The sequence below is a fragment of the Kryptolebias marmoratus genome, linkage group LG10 (genome assembly GCF_001649575.2).
Source record: "Kryptolebias marmoratus isolate JLee-2015 linkage group LG10, ASM164957v2, whole genome shotgun sequence".
NCBI lineage: Eukaryota > Metazoa > Chordata > Actinopteri > Cyprinodontiformes > Rivulidae > Kryptolebias > Kryptolebias marmoratus.
This window is the reverse complement of record NC_051439.1, coordinates 13,220,521-13,235,193: the sequence shown is the minus strand read 5'-3', so window position 1 is coordinate 13,235,193 and position 14,673 is coordinate 13,220,521. Positions and strand designations below refer to the sequence as shown.

Genomic DNA, 14,673 nt, shown 5'->3' with positions numbered 1-14,673 from the left:
GAAATGTGTGTTAAGTTGTTCACCCCCCCGATCAGGAAAGGGCTGCAGGAGGATGCTAACCCAAATGCATTCCCTGAGCTCTGGGCAAACATGGAGCAGGATGGGCAGGAGAAAGCATTGGGAGGTCATCCATCTTTTATTAGCTACTTCGGCAGCAAAGCAAACATTCTTTTTTATCCAAATGGAGGGAAGTCAGTGAAGAATCTAAAGAGCAAAATCAGTAGATTTTAAATACATTTACTGCATGTTTTGAGTAAAACAACACGCATCCGTTCAATTCTCGCAACAAAATTGTAAAAAAAAAAAAGACAGCTTATCACTTTTTGTTGGAGTTTAATTAGAAAAATAATCAGTCATTTACGTTTTGAGAGAATGCTTACATGGGTGTTCGGTGGATTTTGGGTGTGGCATGGAAAAATCATTGGTTTGACAGGAGACAAAAGAATATTTTTGATGATGTGAAATTTATTTCCGAGCCAAATAAAAGACGCATCACTTCGAGACGTGTCATTGTGTTGTCTTAACTCGTTTGTTGTTGTTTTGTTTCTCATGACTCCATGCAGCGGAGCCTTTCCAATCCAACCTGCAGGCTCCTCTTTCTCTGCCTGCAACACAAAACAACAGCAAAAACAGACACAATTACAGCCTCATATCCTGGGTAGTGATGTGAAGGACCTGATGAAATATCCTGTACCCATTAATCTTTCCCCAGAGGGGGGCAGGAGACTGGAAGCACTGGGCCAACCACTGATTAAATGCTCCTAATAGAGGCCATTCATCTCCCCTTGAATCTTGAACGTTTGCAGCATCGCACCACGTTGCTCCACCACGTTTTGTGTTAATATTGCGGCGTTTCATGAAGTCACTGGTTTTTATTTAGTGATTTTTGTAATTAAGCATGATCTCTTAAAAGTGCTCTTACATTTTACAGATGATCTGGTTTTAATTACAGTATCTAAATTATACCTGCGGCAATATTAAATACAAACAGCTATGTGGGAGATCAGAAATCAACATTTGTTTACTATCCTACAGCTTGATTAGTCTTGTTCCAAACTGCTTATAAAAGGATTAAACATAAACAAAAACCTGCCAACATTACAAAGAGAAAACCGGTTCATGTGAGTGTTTTTGAAAAATGACATCATCCTAGGCGGAGAACAGAAAAGCGATGATGCTGATGCTGGAGGACAGAAGAAAAGGGGGTGAAGGGGGAGTAAAGAGGCCACCTGCTGGGTTGTGATGAAGAAAAATCCTCAGGGACCAAAAAATGAGATCATCCCAGTCCTGTGCAGCACTTTCACTGGAGCCACAGTGACCCCTACTGACCACTTTGGCTTTTGTCTCTTTGTGATGAACCACCACCTCATTGCAAAAGTACAGTAGGATGAGAACAATGTTCTGTGCCTGTTTGTCAACACTTAGCTTTGCAGAGAAATCCGTGAGCTGACTCTAGTTGTATGAGTGACCATGTATGCAGGAAGATATCTTATCTGTCAAGTAAAACAACAAAAACATCATAAATAAGCCAGTGTGGAGGTCATACTAAAAATTCACCAGCAGGAATGATCATTCACTGAAAACATCCCATCGACAACTAATCTGACACCGTTCTTTTAATTTTATGCCACATTTCTTCACTGTTCTATCTTTGACCTTTGTCGTGTTGACAAGGAGAGGGTCACACATCCCTGAGGCCCACCGGTGATCAGCGCAACCCGGCAGATGGAGGGAGGTGCGTCTGCAGGGGTGGAAGCTACACCCCCTCATGCATACATATAGAAACCGTGGAAGGGTGGAAATAAGAGTTTCATAGATGACTGAGTGCTGCAGCAAGGCTGAGGGAACCAATCTGACACCACTTCAGACTTCCTCACATCAGTCAAGCCTCCTACCTTTGATACAGCCGCCATGCTGCTCCTTGTAGTGGACAACCACTCCTCTTATATTAACAAACAATTTGCTAATGACTATTTGCAATTTGCAAGGGGTTTTTTTCTCTACCGACTGCATAAGATTTTACTCGAAATATGTTTTTCTTTGGACATTGGTTGCTTTGATGGCAAAACTATTTTCCAAGCAGAATGCCAAAATATACAAATCATAAGACACCAAAAGACACAATATCTGGGTATTTCTGTTTAGTCTGAAAATACATATGTTCATGTTGAACTTGATATCAGCAACTAAAGAAACCAAAGGACACATTTATCACTGTTGCATTGTATCTTTTTTAGCAGCACTTTTGTTGTATCATTGGTTTCATGATGCTCCAAATGGTCTGAAATTAAAACACAAGACCAGTTAAGCACAACAACAGTTTAACTGTAAAGTCACGCTGTATTATTTTTTTTTTGTTGTTGTTTTCATTAAATAAGTAAGACCTTCCCTGAAAAAGGAGGTTGTTTGACCTGCAGCATTGCCTTAAAGTCCTTATGTAAGATGAGATAACTTAACTCCCATTTGCTCATTATTTATTTTTGTCTTAGGATCCAGCCTGTGTAATATATGTAATTGTGGTGATTTGGAAGATACGACATTGAGCTTGAAGGTATTCTTTGAGAATAAAACTGCACAGCTTACACAACAATCACTCGTCATTACTTTCTCGGTGCTTTGACGGTCAGATTTGCATAGGTGGCAGAAGGTGGGTCCAAATCCTCAGTGGGGCCCAGGACTGATTAATGATTAAAGGGGATTAGCAGGAGGGTCAGGTCTTAGTTACTCATCTCACTCCGTAGCTGCTTTTGTGCTGTCTGTGTCACTATGACCACTCGTGTCTCTCAGGGCTGATTTTGAACATGCCACCAAGAAAACTAAGTTAAATATGAGAGGGATGTCAGGTGTTACAGGTGGATGCTGAAAACACAGAGGTGAGTACAATAATACTCTTGGATTTAAAGTTTTTGTGTAGCCCCTAATCTCTGGATTTAAAAGGAAGTTGGTTATTAAGCTTTTTGAACAGAATTGCATGTTTTTGATTTGCCAAATATCAGTGCATTGTTTTAGCTGATTGTCTATTCTTATAAATATATCAATTTGAGAATTTCCTGTTTTGTTTTTTTTGTACTCTTGCAGCCATAATGCAGCGTCCAAACTATCGCTATCAGACTGAGCTGCTTATGAGAGGACCTTCAGGGAATCGTGTACCCAAACCCCCTCCCCTTGGTCCCCCACACCCCCTGCAGGATAAATTGTTCCTTTTCAGAGCTCAACCTGTCTCCCACCTTTAATCCCACTCTGGCTCAGTCAGATTATGGCTGTTTTAAAAGTGAAGTTCAGCAAAACCAAGAGGGACAAGCTGGCCCAGGTGCTGTGGATCCTCAACTGGATCTCGGTGGTCACAGGGGCCATCCTGTTCAGCCTGGGGATCTTCCTCAAGGTGGAGATCAACAAGCGAGGGGAGGTTATGGCTGAGAGGGACGTCCAGTATGTACCCAACATGCTGATAGCTGTTGGTCTCATCGCCTGTGCCATCAACTTTCTGGGTGGGAAGATCTGCTATGACTGTGTGGATACAACTAAGTTCCTGCGCTGGAAGCTGATCATGCTGCCCTACACCGTGTGCACCTTCTTCTTTACCTTCTGCGTGCTGGTGGGGGCTCTGATGTGCTACAGCATGCACTGGGAGCTCGAGGAGTCTCTGAACCTGGGGCTGACGCAGGCCATGAGGTTTTATAAGGACACAGACACGCCAGGGCGCTGCTTCCTGAAGCGCACGGTGGACATGCTGCAGATAGAGTTCCAGTGCTGCGGAAACAACGGCTACAGGGACTGGTTTCAGATTCAGTGGGTCAGCAACCGCTACCTGGATATGTCCAAAAAAGAAGTCATAGAGTGAGTATAGAATGACGCAATAATAAAAGATGATTCCAATAGTAAGTCAAACATGCAAAATGTGCACAAAAGAGGAATCACTCTGTAAAAAGGTCATAATTCTAAAAAAACAAAAGCCGTGCACCATTAGGACAATGTCAAGTAAAATAAGATTGATTTTATAAACTGTATATTTTAGGCACATTATACCACCTTTAGAAGGAATGCAGAAATCTAAAGCACCATCTAATGTTGATTAGCTGTGGCACCCATCTTGAATTGGACTGACTCCAAAGGTTAGACATGCAAAGCCAATTATTACTTTCTGAATGCTTCATTATAAGCCATTCTGTGGATTTTAAGATATGTTGCTAACAAAGAAACAGGGTTGACTCCAGCAGTGAGTGCTAAAGTTTCAAACAAAACTTTCTTGCTATGAAGAACACTTAACATGTGTTTTGTGAATGACTTTCAGCTACAAATACACCAAATTTTAGCTCAATATCTGTAAAATTGACAGAATCAGAGCTGTTCTTGTGTTTTTAAGGTCATCCGGCTGTAGTTGTATTTGAATTGGGTTGGATCCGAAAGATAATAATTTGTAGACGAAAATTCAGTGATTATTCTTTGAAAGTTTCATTAAAATATGTCCAGTAGTTCATGAGGTATTTCGCAAACAGAATATATTCCAAATAGTAAAAGGCAAAATTTAAAACCAAGATCTAGCTCAATCTTTTAGCATTTAGAATATGTGTCGGGGGTCAGTGTCAGCTATTACCACACCGAATTTCAGGTCGATATCAGTAAAATTGACTGAGTAACAGCAATATTAATATATATTGTACAATAAAAGATGCAACTGTTTGATCATCTGCAACCACCAAAGCCATAGTGACTGATTGCAATAGACTAAAATATCATTTCAAGGGTCAAGATGCCGAATCTAAACTTTAACCCTTTGCCTGCTCTTTAGCCGGTTGAGGAGTAACGTGGAGGGGAAGTACCTGATGGACGGCGTTCCCTTCAGCTGCTGCAACCTGAACTCACCGCGGCCCTGCATCCAGCAGCAGATCACCAACAACTCTGCCCACTACAACTACGAGCACCAGAGCGAGGAGCTCAACCTGTGGATGAAAGGGTGTCGCCAGACTCTGCTGGAGTACTACACCCACATCCTGCAGTCCATCGGCCTCACAGTCCTCATTACCTGGTTGTTCGAGGTGAGGAACATTTTGTCATCAAAACAGCATTTGAAGCAGGGGTGGAAATTAAAAATTTTGTCCACCAGCCATAGTGGCTGGTGGACAACAAGTCCTGTGAATTTGGAGACATTTGTTGTTTTTTTGCAAAAGTTACCACGGGGGAACCAAATATTTCAGCCGTCTGAAATAATCGGTTCCCCCTCTATAACATGGGACAAAAATAATTTACCAACAAGTCCTTAACTGTGTTTATTCCTCTGTATTATGATATTATTAGCACATTTAATTCCTAAAAGAATGTTTTTTTGTTTTTTTAATGAGAAATATTTGTCCCAACAATTCTGTTAATAGACAAGTCATTATTTATTTTAATTATTAATTGTTTTTGTCCACAAATTGTCTACATTGTCCATAACAGAGTCTGTCTGTCTGTCTATCACGCTAGCAAAACAGTGGGTTAACTTCGCCAAAACAAGTTGTTTGACCTTTCACGGTCTCCGTAGTTGCCTTGCAGCGCAAGCACAGCGCGGCGGTTACAAGCGTTGAACATGAACGCACGCTTTTTGCCACGTACGCGGCACGGAGACGCAGGGGGACCATATCTGATGGGGGAACGCGGCTCGACGTAACAGCAGCATCTCGAGCACATTACTGCCCCCTATATGTCAAGAGGACAAATAACATCTTTTCTGTTCAAATTGCCAACCCGCCACAGTGGCATGTGTGTTGATCAAATTCACCCGCCACTTCAAATATTTACCCGCATTTGGCCGGTGGCGGGTGCTAATTTCCACCCCTGATTTGAAGTGGCCAATCCTGGTTCTCGAGGGCCACTATCCTGCCTTTTTGGACTTGTTTCTCTGCTCCAGCACACCTGATTTAAATCAATGGCTTCTGCAGAACATGAAGAGGTAATTAAACCACTGAATCAGGTGTGTTGGAGCAGGGAAAGTAAAACATGCAGGATAGTGGCCCTCGAGGGCCAGGACTGGAGACCACTGGTTTAGATTAAAGCCTATTCATGTGTTAGAATGGACCAATCAAACTCCAGACCTAAATCCAACTAAGAATCTGTGGCAAGACCTGAAAATTATTGTTCACAGACACTCTCTATCCAAACTGACTGAGTTTGAACTATTTTCTAAAACAGAATGAGCCACAATTTCAGGCTGTAGATGTGCAAAGCTGGTGGAGACATACTTTTCCAGGGCAGGATTGGCCACCCCTGCTCTAGAGCCAGCCTTTTGCATCCTGATATGTGTGGATTTGTCTCAGTGATGTCCCCTTCTTGTTCCAGCTGTCCGTGCTGACGGGGGTTCGTTACCTCCAGACCTCCCTGGAGAATGTGCTGAGACAGGGCGACCCCAACTCTGACTCTGAGGGCTGGCTGCTGGAGAACGGCCTCATGGAAACCGCCCGCACCAACCTGAACGTCATCAAGAACCTCGGCAAGAGCAACCAGATAGGCGGGGGCGACAACGGAGACCCCAACATCGACGTCCCGTCCACGTCCAAGGCTCACTACGGACCAGACAACGTTCCTCCAAAACAGAAAACAGAAGCCAGTTGAACTTTCTCAGAGCCAAACGAAAACCTCACTGAAGCATTGCAAAAACTCATTTGGCTATAAAAAAATGGATTTAAATGATGGCACAAAACAACTGAAATTATTGAGTAAAAGTTGCTTCCAGATTTCTATGGATTAAAAAAAAAAACCAGTTTGTCCCTATTTGCTATCATTTTTAACTTGGGCAACATGACCACTTCAAAAGAGCTGAAATTTAAAACGAAACTTGTTTTTTTTTTTTACTAAAGTATGTGTCGGTGTAAGATGAGTGAACTTTTTTATATAAAAGATAACTAAAATCAAAAATAAAATATTTTATTTAATTATTTGTCAGTAAATAAACTAAACAATAAAAGTAAATTTGATGATGCTTGGTTTTTATTTGGATCACTATGGTCAGAAATGAAAAGTGAGAAGTCTGAGTGTGGAAAACAATGCAGCCTTAGTGGAATATCAGGCTTTGTGGGTTTTGTTTTAAGATTTTATGACTTGAACAAGTCTCCCCATAAAATTTCCTTTTGGGTTGTAAACATCACAGCGTAGTACATTTGTTTTTATCTGTACTGTAAAACTGTTTCCTGATATCTTGTTGCCTCGGTCTCATGAGGTTTTACAACAAGTACACAATTACACTTCCTTACATCCTCCCAGCGTTAAAACTAATTTACGATGCGAGTCAGATACAGTGACCATTTCTTTATTGTACAAGAAACACGTCTATTATTTACATAGGTTAATATGATTCCCGTTCAGTGAACTGGAACAAGAGTTCAGTACATGGCTTGTGTTTTGTATTAATACAGCCTGGAAGTTGTGTAGTACTGCCAAACACAAAAAGCAAATCAAATATTCACTTTTGTCGTAATGGCAAAGAAACAGAGAAACTGAAAAATCAAACCAAAATTCCTGTTAAACAAGTACATTTTCTTTACATTTCTTGTATACATTTTATGTTAAGTGCCTTCTAGCAAAAGGATTAAGTCAGTTACTGGAGATTTTTAACTAAATATGCGTGGTTTTTAATTCTGTGGGTAAAAAGGCTGCACATCTACAGCAGGAATCGACTGAGTATCTTTTAAAATGCTGAATCTGAATGCAGACAAATATAAAGTTTGATTTATATAGGTTTTATTCACTATGTATTTGTTTATACATGAGTAAAGTTGACAGCAGGTTACACATCTATAACTTAGAACATGTATACAGCTAAGAGGCAGAAGTAAAACATCAGATTTCTGACCATGCTCAGACCTGCCCTCCAAAACACAACCGAATAAACAAATCAGAATTATTAAACATGATGCAGAATGCCGAAAATTCAAATCCAGAAACTAAAAACAGATGCATGTTAAAGAGGGTATTCAACGTTCGATTTTATTTGAAACCATCACTCGCCCTTACCGCAGGCAATCAAACTGAAACAAGGCGACTTGGGTTACGTTTTCATCAATCACCCTTTAATATTTCACGTCTCTGACTGCTCCAGCTCTCTGGGAGGGCTCGGCCTCTTTTTGATTGTAGGAATATGTCAAATGTGAGCGTGCCTCGGGAGCACTGAACTGAGAAAAGAACTGTTTTTTTTTTTGTTGTTGTTGTTGTTTTTCTTTTTATGGCTGTTCTCATAACCTCCTGGCCGCCCCGGCTGGAGCGATGATCACACCATCTGCCACTCAAAGGCAAACATAACGTTGACCACCTCCAGGCTGCGGGCGATTTCTTCCAGGATGCAGTGCTGCTGCCACAGCTGGTTCAGCTTCCTGTAGCGCTCGGGACAAAGGTGCAGCGGATTGCCTCTTCTGAAACAGAAAAAGCAGAGATCATGATACATATATTCTTATGATTTTGGCACCATATGGTAGTGACGATGCACACGTGTGACTGTTCCCTACATTGTAATACAAGCACAAACAAAAGGAGTTTGGTACAAGTTTAGAAGTTTAGAAGTTGATTTCATGATTAAAACCTAAAGATAGTGATTTGTCTTCAAGTCAAGAACCACAGAAATACCTCATCTTGTGCATTAAAATACAATTTGGCCTAAAATAAAGTAACTGCTACTTCTTTATTCCCGTTTAAACCAAGACTCCCTTTTTATTATACAGCTAGTCCAAAACTCAAGAACTATATATCACCCCTGTGATCATATTGAGGATTGAAATTAAACTCCTCCTTTTGATCAACATCATCCCCCCACATCAGTAAACTTTGAAGCCCTAAAACTCCTCCTAGACCCCTAAGGTGTTCTGATCAAGGTCATTCCAGTCGTTCCTTGCTCTCATCTGTCCAGAATCCAAGACTTCTCTTCTATCTCATTCTGCTGCTTCTATTTTATTTTATTTGGACATTGATGTGCTGGAAGCTGGAAAAAAAGAGCTTGAATGGTGATTTGAGTAATTAATTTTTCAAAACTGCAGTTGGATCATAGCATCTCTGTGACTGCAGCCCTTTTGGGATGTTTCCAGTCTGAGGTGATCAGGACGTATTAAATATGGTCCAAGGAAGAAAAACTATTAACTAATAATAGGTTCATTAGCAGCAAAGGCTCACTGATACAAACATGGAGTGAAGAGGAGTCTGTTTTGTTTGATCAAATAAAACACTGCACCTCAAACAGCTGAAAAGGTTTATGTTGTTTTTAATAAAAACGAATCAAAACCCACATTGTATCATAGTTTGTTGCTTATGGGAGAGTAAGAATGCATGTTTTGGCTGATTCTTACTTGAAACATACAGTAAATATGAAAAGACAAAAGTAAAAACTGCAAGTCAAGCCTCAACATCCCTATAAGTTATGTACTAACGATAACCAAAAGGTGTTCTAGCTAAAATACCAAAACCTGTCCAAATTGTTTCTGTACATTTTTTAGGGGAACTGAGCAGGCTTACATAGCAAAGATACAGAGACAAAAACAAAGTACTTGATTATGTCTGTTACCTGCATCACAATCGTTTTTAAATGATGGGGTCAAAAGCAAAACAAGCGATTGAAGAAGAGAATATATTCTTACCCAAGATGAGGGTCGGTCTCCCCGTAATCATCTAAGTAGGGAGCTGGGTACGTGCTTCCTCGAGTCTTACTTGCCATCAGGACTATTTCACATTCTCTTATCCTGTTATTATCAAACACACAGAAGAACGTTAATCACCCTTAGCTCTGATTTTGGAGCTATAAACAACTCGGCTAATGTTTAATATGCAGAGTGGCTGACCGACCTGAGGAACAGGCCCACTCCAGCACCACAGGTAGCAGCGTGGGCCGTGCATGCTCCCACATCCTCCCCGTCCAGCTGGCTGAGGCAGCAGGTGCTCTGCGAGCACAGCATGGCCCCGCACACCAGGCAAAGAGTCGGATGCTTTCTCTCGTCGTCTGTAGATTTTGGACACCTGAAGGCAGACGAGTCAGAAAGGTTGAACATCTACAGCAGCCTGAAATTCAGTGGATTGAAAAGGACTTTAGTCGCCTACTGAAAATGGCTGGCTTTATTGAGGAGAGCGCTGTAGTCCTCAGGAAGATCAATCAAACGATTCCTTCTCCTTGGATATCTGTGGGAAGAGTTCATTAAATCAGTGACTACTAGAGGAGGGTATTACAAATCAAAGCAGGAGCAGAAATAAAGCTCCAACCTGAATATCTGGGTTTGGCCTTTCAGGGCTTTGGTTATAACTGGGCTTCCACACCACCTGAGTAAAACAAAACCTTTACGGTTACAAAACTGTCCATTCTTACAGTTGCATTAGTTGCATGAGTATTTTAATTTACCTCTGAAGAAGAGGAGAAATAATGTCCCTGTAGTTCTGGAAGAGCTGGAATACATTGAAAGGCAGCGCCAAGTAACTGCACAGCGCCTCCATGTGTCCTTGAGGGGTAACTGTGACAAAGAACATCAGCCTGAGTACTTCTTGTACGTGAAAAAGACGTGACATTTGCAGTTTGACGTACCGGGCGTACTAAAAAGCTCCTCTGGGGGATGCACTCCTGTGAGACAGTTGAAAAACAGAGCGGCATTGCGCAGAAAGGGTTCGATTCCCATCTTCACTCTCTGTGCCACAGAGCTGCCGGACAAATCTGGATTCAGCCTGAAAAGCAAACAGTTTTTTAAGCATTTGATGCAAAGAAGCCAGATCCTTGGGGTGTGCTAGATTTATTTTTGTGTGTTCAATAATCATTTTCTTTAGTATGCTTACTCCTGAAACCTTTCTTGTTATATTCATTCTGAAATTTTTGCTCTAGCTTCTGACGACGCAGATTTTACAATACAGAAGAGGAACTGAGACAATACAAATTTATTCAAAACTAACTCATTTGCTTGAATTTGTTTTGTTTCTTCTTTATTTTTACATATTTGGGCAGCTCTCATGGATATCCAAAAGACAAATATTAAATGAGCTCTTTTAAAAAGAAAGAATCTGATTTCTAGGGGTATCTTAAAATACACACAAAAAAGGTCATTTTTGTGTCAGACATCATTTGTTAAATTTGTTTCTTTCTTCATTGAGTTGCATCTTATTTAAAACAGATAAAACAATACCAACAAAACAGTAAACATATTTACAAATGAAACCATATTATATTTAGGATTTAAAATTTTTAGCTTCAAAATGCAGATCAAAAACAGCACGGGCGACCCATTCAGTGCTTCTGTAGGAGACTTTTCTGTTTTTGTGTTTTTATTTTCAGTCCTTTTTATGCAAAGAGATGAAAAACAGGGAAAAAGAGAATGATTAACAGGTTCACTGAAATTAATAAGATGACGCAGGTCTTGTGTTTTTGCAGATAATTAATGGGCTGATAAGAAAAGGCCTGTACCTTCCGGTGTGCTGTAACACGGTTGTGTACAACTCTGCTGCTGATCTCGCCTCCTCCGTCTCCTCTTCATCCCCCACAGCAGGGAAATCTGGAAGAAATGAATGAAAGCATTATTTAAAAATCAACAGAATCCCTCTCATTTTGTGTTGATTCCAGCTTTAGCTTTAGAACTGCTTCTGTGAACAGATAAGAGTCATATTGTTGGATCAAACTATGTCAGAGGTTCTCTTTAATGACAGTACCTTCAGACGTCAAGAGGACCTGCAACATGTGAGCCATGGTGACCAGGTGGAAGATGTACAGGTTGTTGAAGGCAGAACTTATAGCAGACGGCTGTAAGTCCACTCCTTCCTCTTGATAGAGTGACGGTACAGACAACACCAGTCCCACCTGACAAATAATGACACCAGATGGTTAGGTTTGTCATCGTGGAGATTTTCATGCAGTCAAAACAGAACTGATTATATATTTGTACTGTAAGATTCATTTTTAGCCCTTATTTTTGGTGTTCCTTTTAACTGTTTACATCACCTGCTAAGTTTAGTTTAAATAAAAGGTTAAGCACAAATAAAATAAGAAAATCATATTTTTTTATGAGGAAAGACCTACCAGAAGATGGAAGAAGTCCACTTCCAGGATAGAAGGTGTGTTTTTTCTGCTCACGACGGGGAGCAAAACTGAGAAGACATCACAACTTTGGTGATAAGAAAACTACACAATTATTAGCAGACTAAGCATTATACGATGCATACTTAAAGAGTAGGGAAAGGCATTGTTGAGATCTTATAATTTCTGATACTCTCTCATTAGTACTTTTCTATAACTGAGAGCAGAAAATCTAATTTGTAGCTCACCCAATGTGTGTGCTGGGATTACAGACATCTGAAGTATTGTTTCGGTATAATATCAAAGCCAAACAGATGTGGGGTGAGTGGACTCTGGTGTAATGAATGTAAACAAACTTATAAATCAAATTGTCTTACCCCAGCAGCTTTGTTATCATTAGTGGACAGTAGTGTGATGTTTTATATATGTAACAAAAACATCCTTTTCTCCTGGACATTTTCAATACTTTGGAATCATCCATTTTGGGACTGGTGCCGATATTCTAATAGATTTTGTTACCCGTCCCAGACACTGAGCATCCATTTGTTGGCCGACATACCCGCCATCATGTCTGCGAAGTGCCTCTGGATAACTGCCTGGGAGCTCTTAAGTCTCTGCGATGCTGCAAACTGAACAATCGCCTTCAGACCTGCAATCTAAAAAAAAAAGAGAAATAAATTCAAAAATACCCCTCCGTATTCACACAAATTATTTTAACATTTATGTTTTCAAGTAAGTGGTATCCAACCTGTCTGTTCTGCAAGGATCCAAACAGTGGCTTGTCCTCCTCCTGCAAGATGTTTTCTGTGAAGACAAGCAAACACGTTTTATTAAATGTACACATAAACCGATGAAAACACGACAAAGGCAGCCGAGTCTTTACGCACCTATGGCCTGAATGGTAAAAGCACACGTGTTCCAGGCCATAAGGGGCACGTGAGGGCAGAGCTCGTTGGGAGCGGTCTTTAATCCCACTCTGTGGACTGTGGTGGCGCACACAACCAGCATCTCTGCAATGCTGTCTGAGAACCTTCTCCTAAGAACCAAAAGCAGATTATTCATTGGGATATGCTACGGAGTCGTGCTTGAGTAAAAGTGAAGGAGCTGATGTTTTCACTCACGGTTCTTGTACTCCATACGACAGAATGGATCTAAAGTCTGCCTGGCCATCACCACACAGCCCAGCAGTGCCGCTAATACCACTACTGGCATCTGCATTAAGGTCTGCAAGAAAAACAGGAGAAAAGAAACAAATCAGCTATTTGTTTTATTTACATTATATGCTCTGTAGCTTTTCTTACCATTATCCTGAGTGACTGACTTCAGTCCTTTAATTCTGGCGGTTTGGACCTGGATCCAGCGAGGCAGTGTTAAATTCTGTCCAATTATCTCTGCATTTTCACTGTAAAGGAAACAAAAGTTCCTCTCTTTACATTCATTTAAACAACCTAATATTGCAGACTGACTGGGGTCGAAGGAAAAGGCTTACTAGTTAAATGTGAGTGGTTCTAGTGGGATGAGAGGCACCACAGTGTTGCATAGAGACTTGCACAAAGGACACAGGTACTCTCCGTTCTCCAGATCGACAATCAGCTCAGCGTGGAGCCGGTTCCTGGTGGTGTTTTGAACTGCCTCAAAATATCTGGGGAAGAAGAAGGGTGGGAGTGAATGATGAGCATAAAAGCAACTTAACAGTTAAAGTGCTCTTTACAAACCAGGAGCACCACTGCTATGATGCTCAGTTTATCTGGTAATTTTTTTTAAGTTACTCACTTCTGCCAACATGTGGCGTGCATGACATGTCCACAGCTCCCAGTGTGGGTCCCCACAGCAAGTTCAGGAGGCATGATGAGGGGATATGACGCTGACCCTGTGAGTGACCAATAACATAAACATGTTTGACAAACGTTCACACATACAGCATGGATTCTCACAAAGTAAATCGCGATCAGTTACTGGGAAATTACCATCCATTTTGTAGGGCGGTATCGTTCCTCTGCACTGCGTTAAAACTGTGGACCTTTGGACGCACGCAGTCAGTACCATGGCTGGAGCCTGAGGCAACACCTCCTGCTCCTCCTGACAAAGGATGCAGGTGAGCACCTCCCTTTCGGCCGGAGTGGGGCCTCTTTGAGGCCCGATTGCTATGCAAAGTTCCCTCTGCTCCATGGCACAACTGAAAGAGATGTAAACAATTTGATGTAGCTTTTCAACCCCAGGCTCGATGGAAAGTCTGTAACGGCTCTGCTCACCTCTCAGTAGACGCAACAGGTTCTCCTTGTGTCCCGCTCTCCGGCATGTTGTCATACAGCATTTTGTTTGATTCAATGAAGTTCTTCTGCATCGCTGACATCTGGGCCATAATCTTCTGCCTGTGGAGCTTCGCTGCCTCTGCCTTCCGTTTCCTCTCAGCTTTCTCTTTGTCCTGAGCACTCTGGATTAAAAGAGGACAGGTCAGAATGGTAGAAGGACCACCACACTCTGCCCCATCTGTACCATAGTATATATTTGATCTCAACGCAAGTACAGGTGCTGGTCATAAAATTAGAATATCATGAAAAAGTAGATTGATTTCAGTAATTCCATTTAAAAAGTGAAACTTGTATATTATATTCATACATTACATACAAACTCATATATTTCAAATGTTTATTTCGTTTAATTTTGATGATTAC

At 41.1% G+C, this 14,673-nt stretch overlaps 2 protein-coding genes and 1 long non-coding RNA gene across 3 annotated transcripts in view; 1 reads left to right on the top strand and 2 right to left on the bottom strand.

Annotated features, from left to right (window-relative positions):
* Positions 1-164: 164 nt before the first annotated feature.
* LOC119617427 lies at positions 165-4,945 on the bottom strand. The gene is made up of 3 exons (XR_005233674.1): positions 4,821-4,945; positions 3,583-3,808; positions 165-605 (listed from the first exon to the last, which is right to left on the bottom strand). It is a non-coding gene; the product is annotated as an uncharacterized LOC119617427 (long non-coding RNA).
* Positions 2,536-7,161, top strand: prph2lb (peripherin 2-like b). The gene is made up of 4 exons (XM_017413062.3): positions 2,536-2,873; positions 3,079-3,837; positions 4,790-5,036; positions 6,316-7,161. Exons 2-4 carry the CDS (start codon positions 3,257-3,259, stop codon positions 6,586-6,588), a joined length of 1,101 nt encoding a protein of 366 aa, XP_017268551.1. The 5' UTR covers positions 2,536-2,873; positions 3,079-3,256; the 3' UTR covers positions 6,589-7,161.
* A 530-nt stretch (positions 7,162-7,691) lies between these two features.
* ubr1 (ubiquitin protein ligase E3 component n-recognin 1) overlaps positions 7,692-14,673 on the bottom strand; it is a 17,416-nt gene continuing 10,434 nt past the window's right edge. The window contains exons 29-47 of the mRNA XM_017418072.3: positions 14,251-14,432; positions 13,966-14,174; positions 13,772-13,868; positions 13,488-13,640; positions 13,300-13,400; positions 13,120-13,222; positions 12,886-13,034; positions 12,747-12,802; positions 12,558-12,654; positions 12,002-12,069; positions 11,635-11,782; positions 11,393-11,480; positions 10,526-10,662; positions 10,346-10,454; positions 10,210-10,266; positions 10,051-10,128; positions 9,799-9,969; positions 9,594-9,695; positions 7,692-8,381 (exon numbers count right to left, since the gene is read on the bottom strand). Coding sequence (XP_017273561.1) covers positions 8,240-8,381; positions 9,594-9,695; positions 9,799-9,969; positions 10,051-10,128; positions 10,210-10,266; positions 10,346-10,454; positions 10,526-10,662; positions 11,393-11,480; positions 11,635-11,782; positions 12,002-12,069; positions 12,558-12,654; positions 12,747-12,802; positions 12,886-13,034; positions 13,120-13,222; positions 13,300-13,400; positions 13,488-13,640; positions 13,772-13,868; positions 13,966-14,174; positions 14,251-14,432 — 2,247 coding nt within the window. The 3' untranslated portion in view covers positions 7,692-8,239. The remainder of the gene's footprint in view (positions 8,382-9,593; positions 9,696-9,798; positions 9,970-10,050; positions 10,129-10,209; positions 10,267-10,345; positions 10,455-10,525; positions 10,663-11,392; positions 11,481-11,634; positions 11,783-12,001; positions 12,070-12,557; positions 12,655-12,746; positions 12,803-12,885; positions 13,035-13,119; positions 13,223-13,299; positions 13,401-13,487; positions 13,641-13,771; positions 13,869-13,965; positions 14,175-14,250; positions 14,433-14,673) is intronic.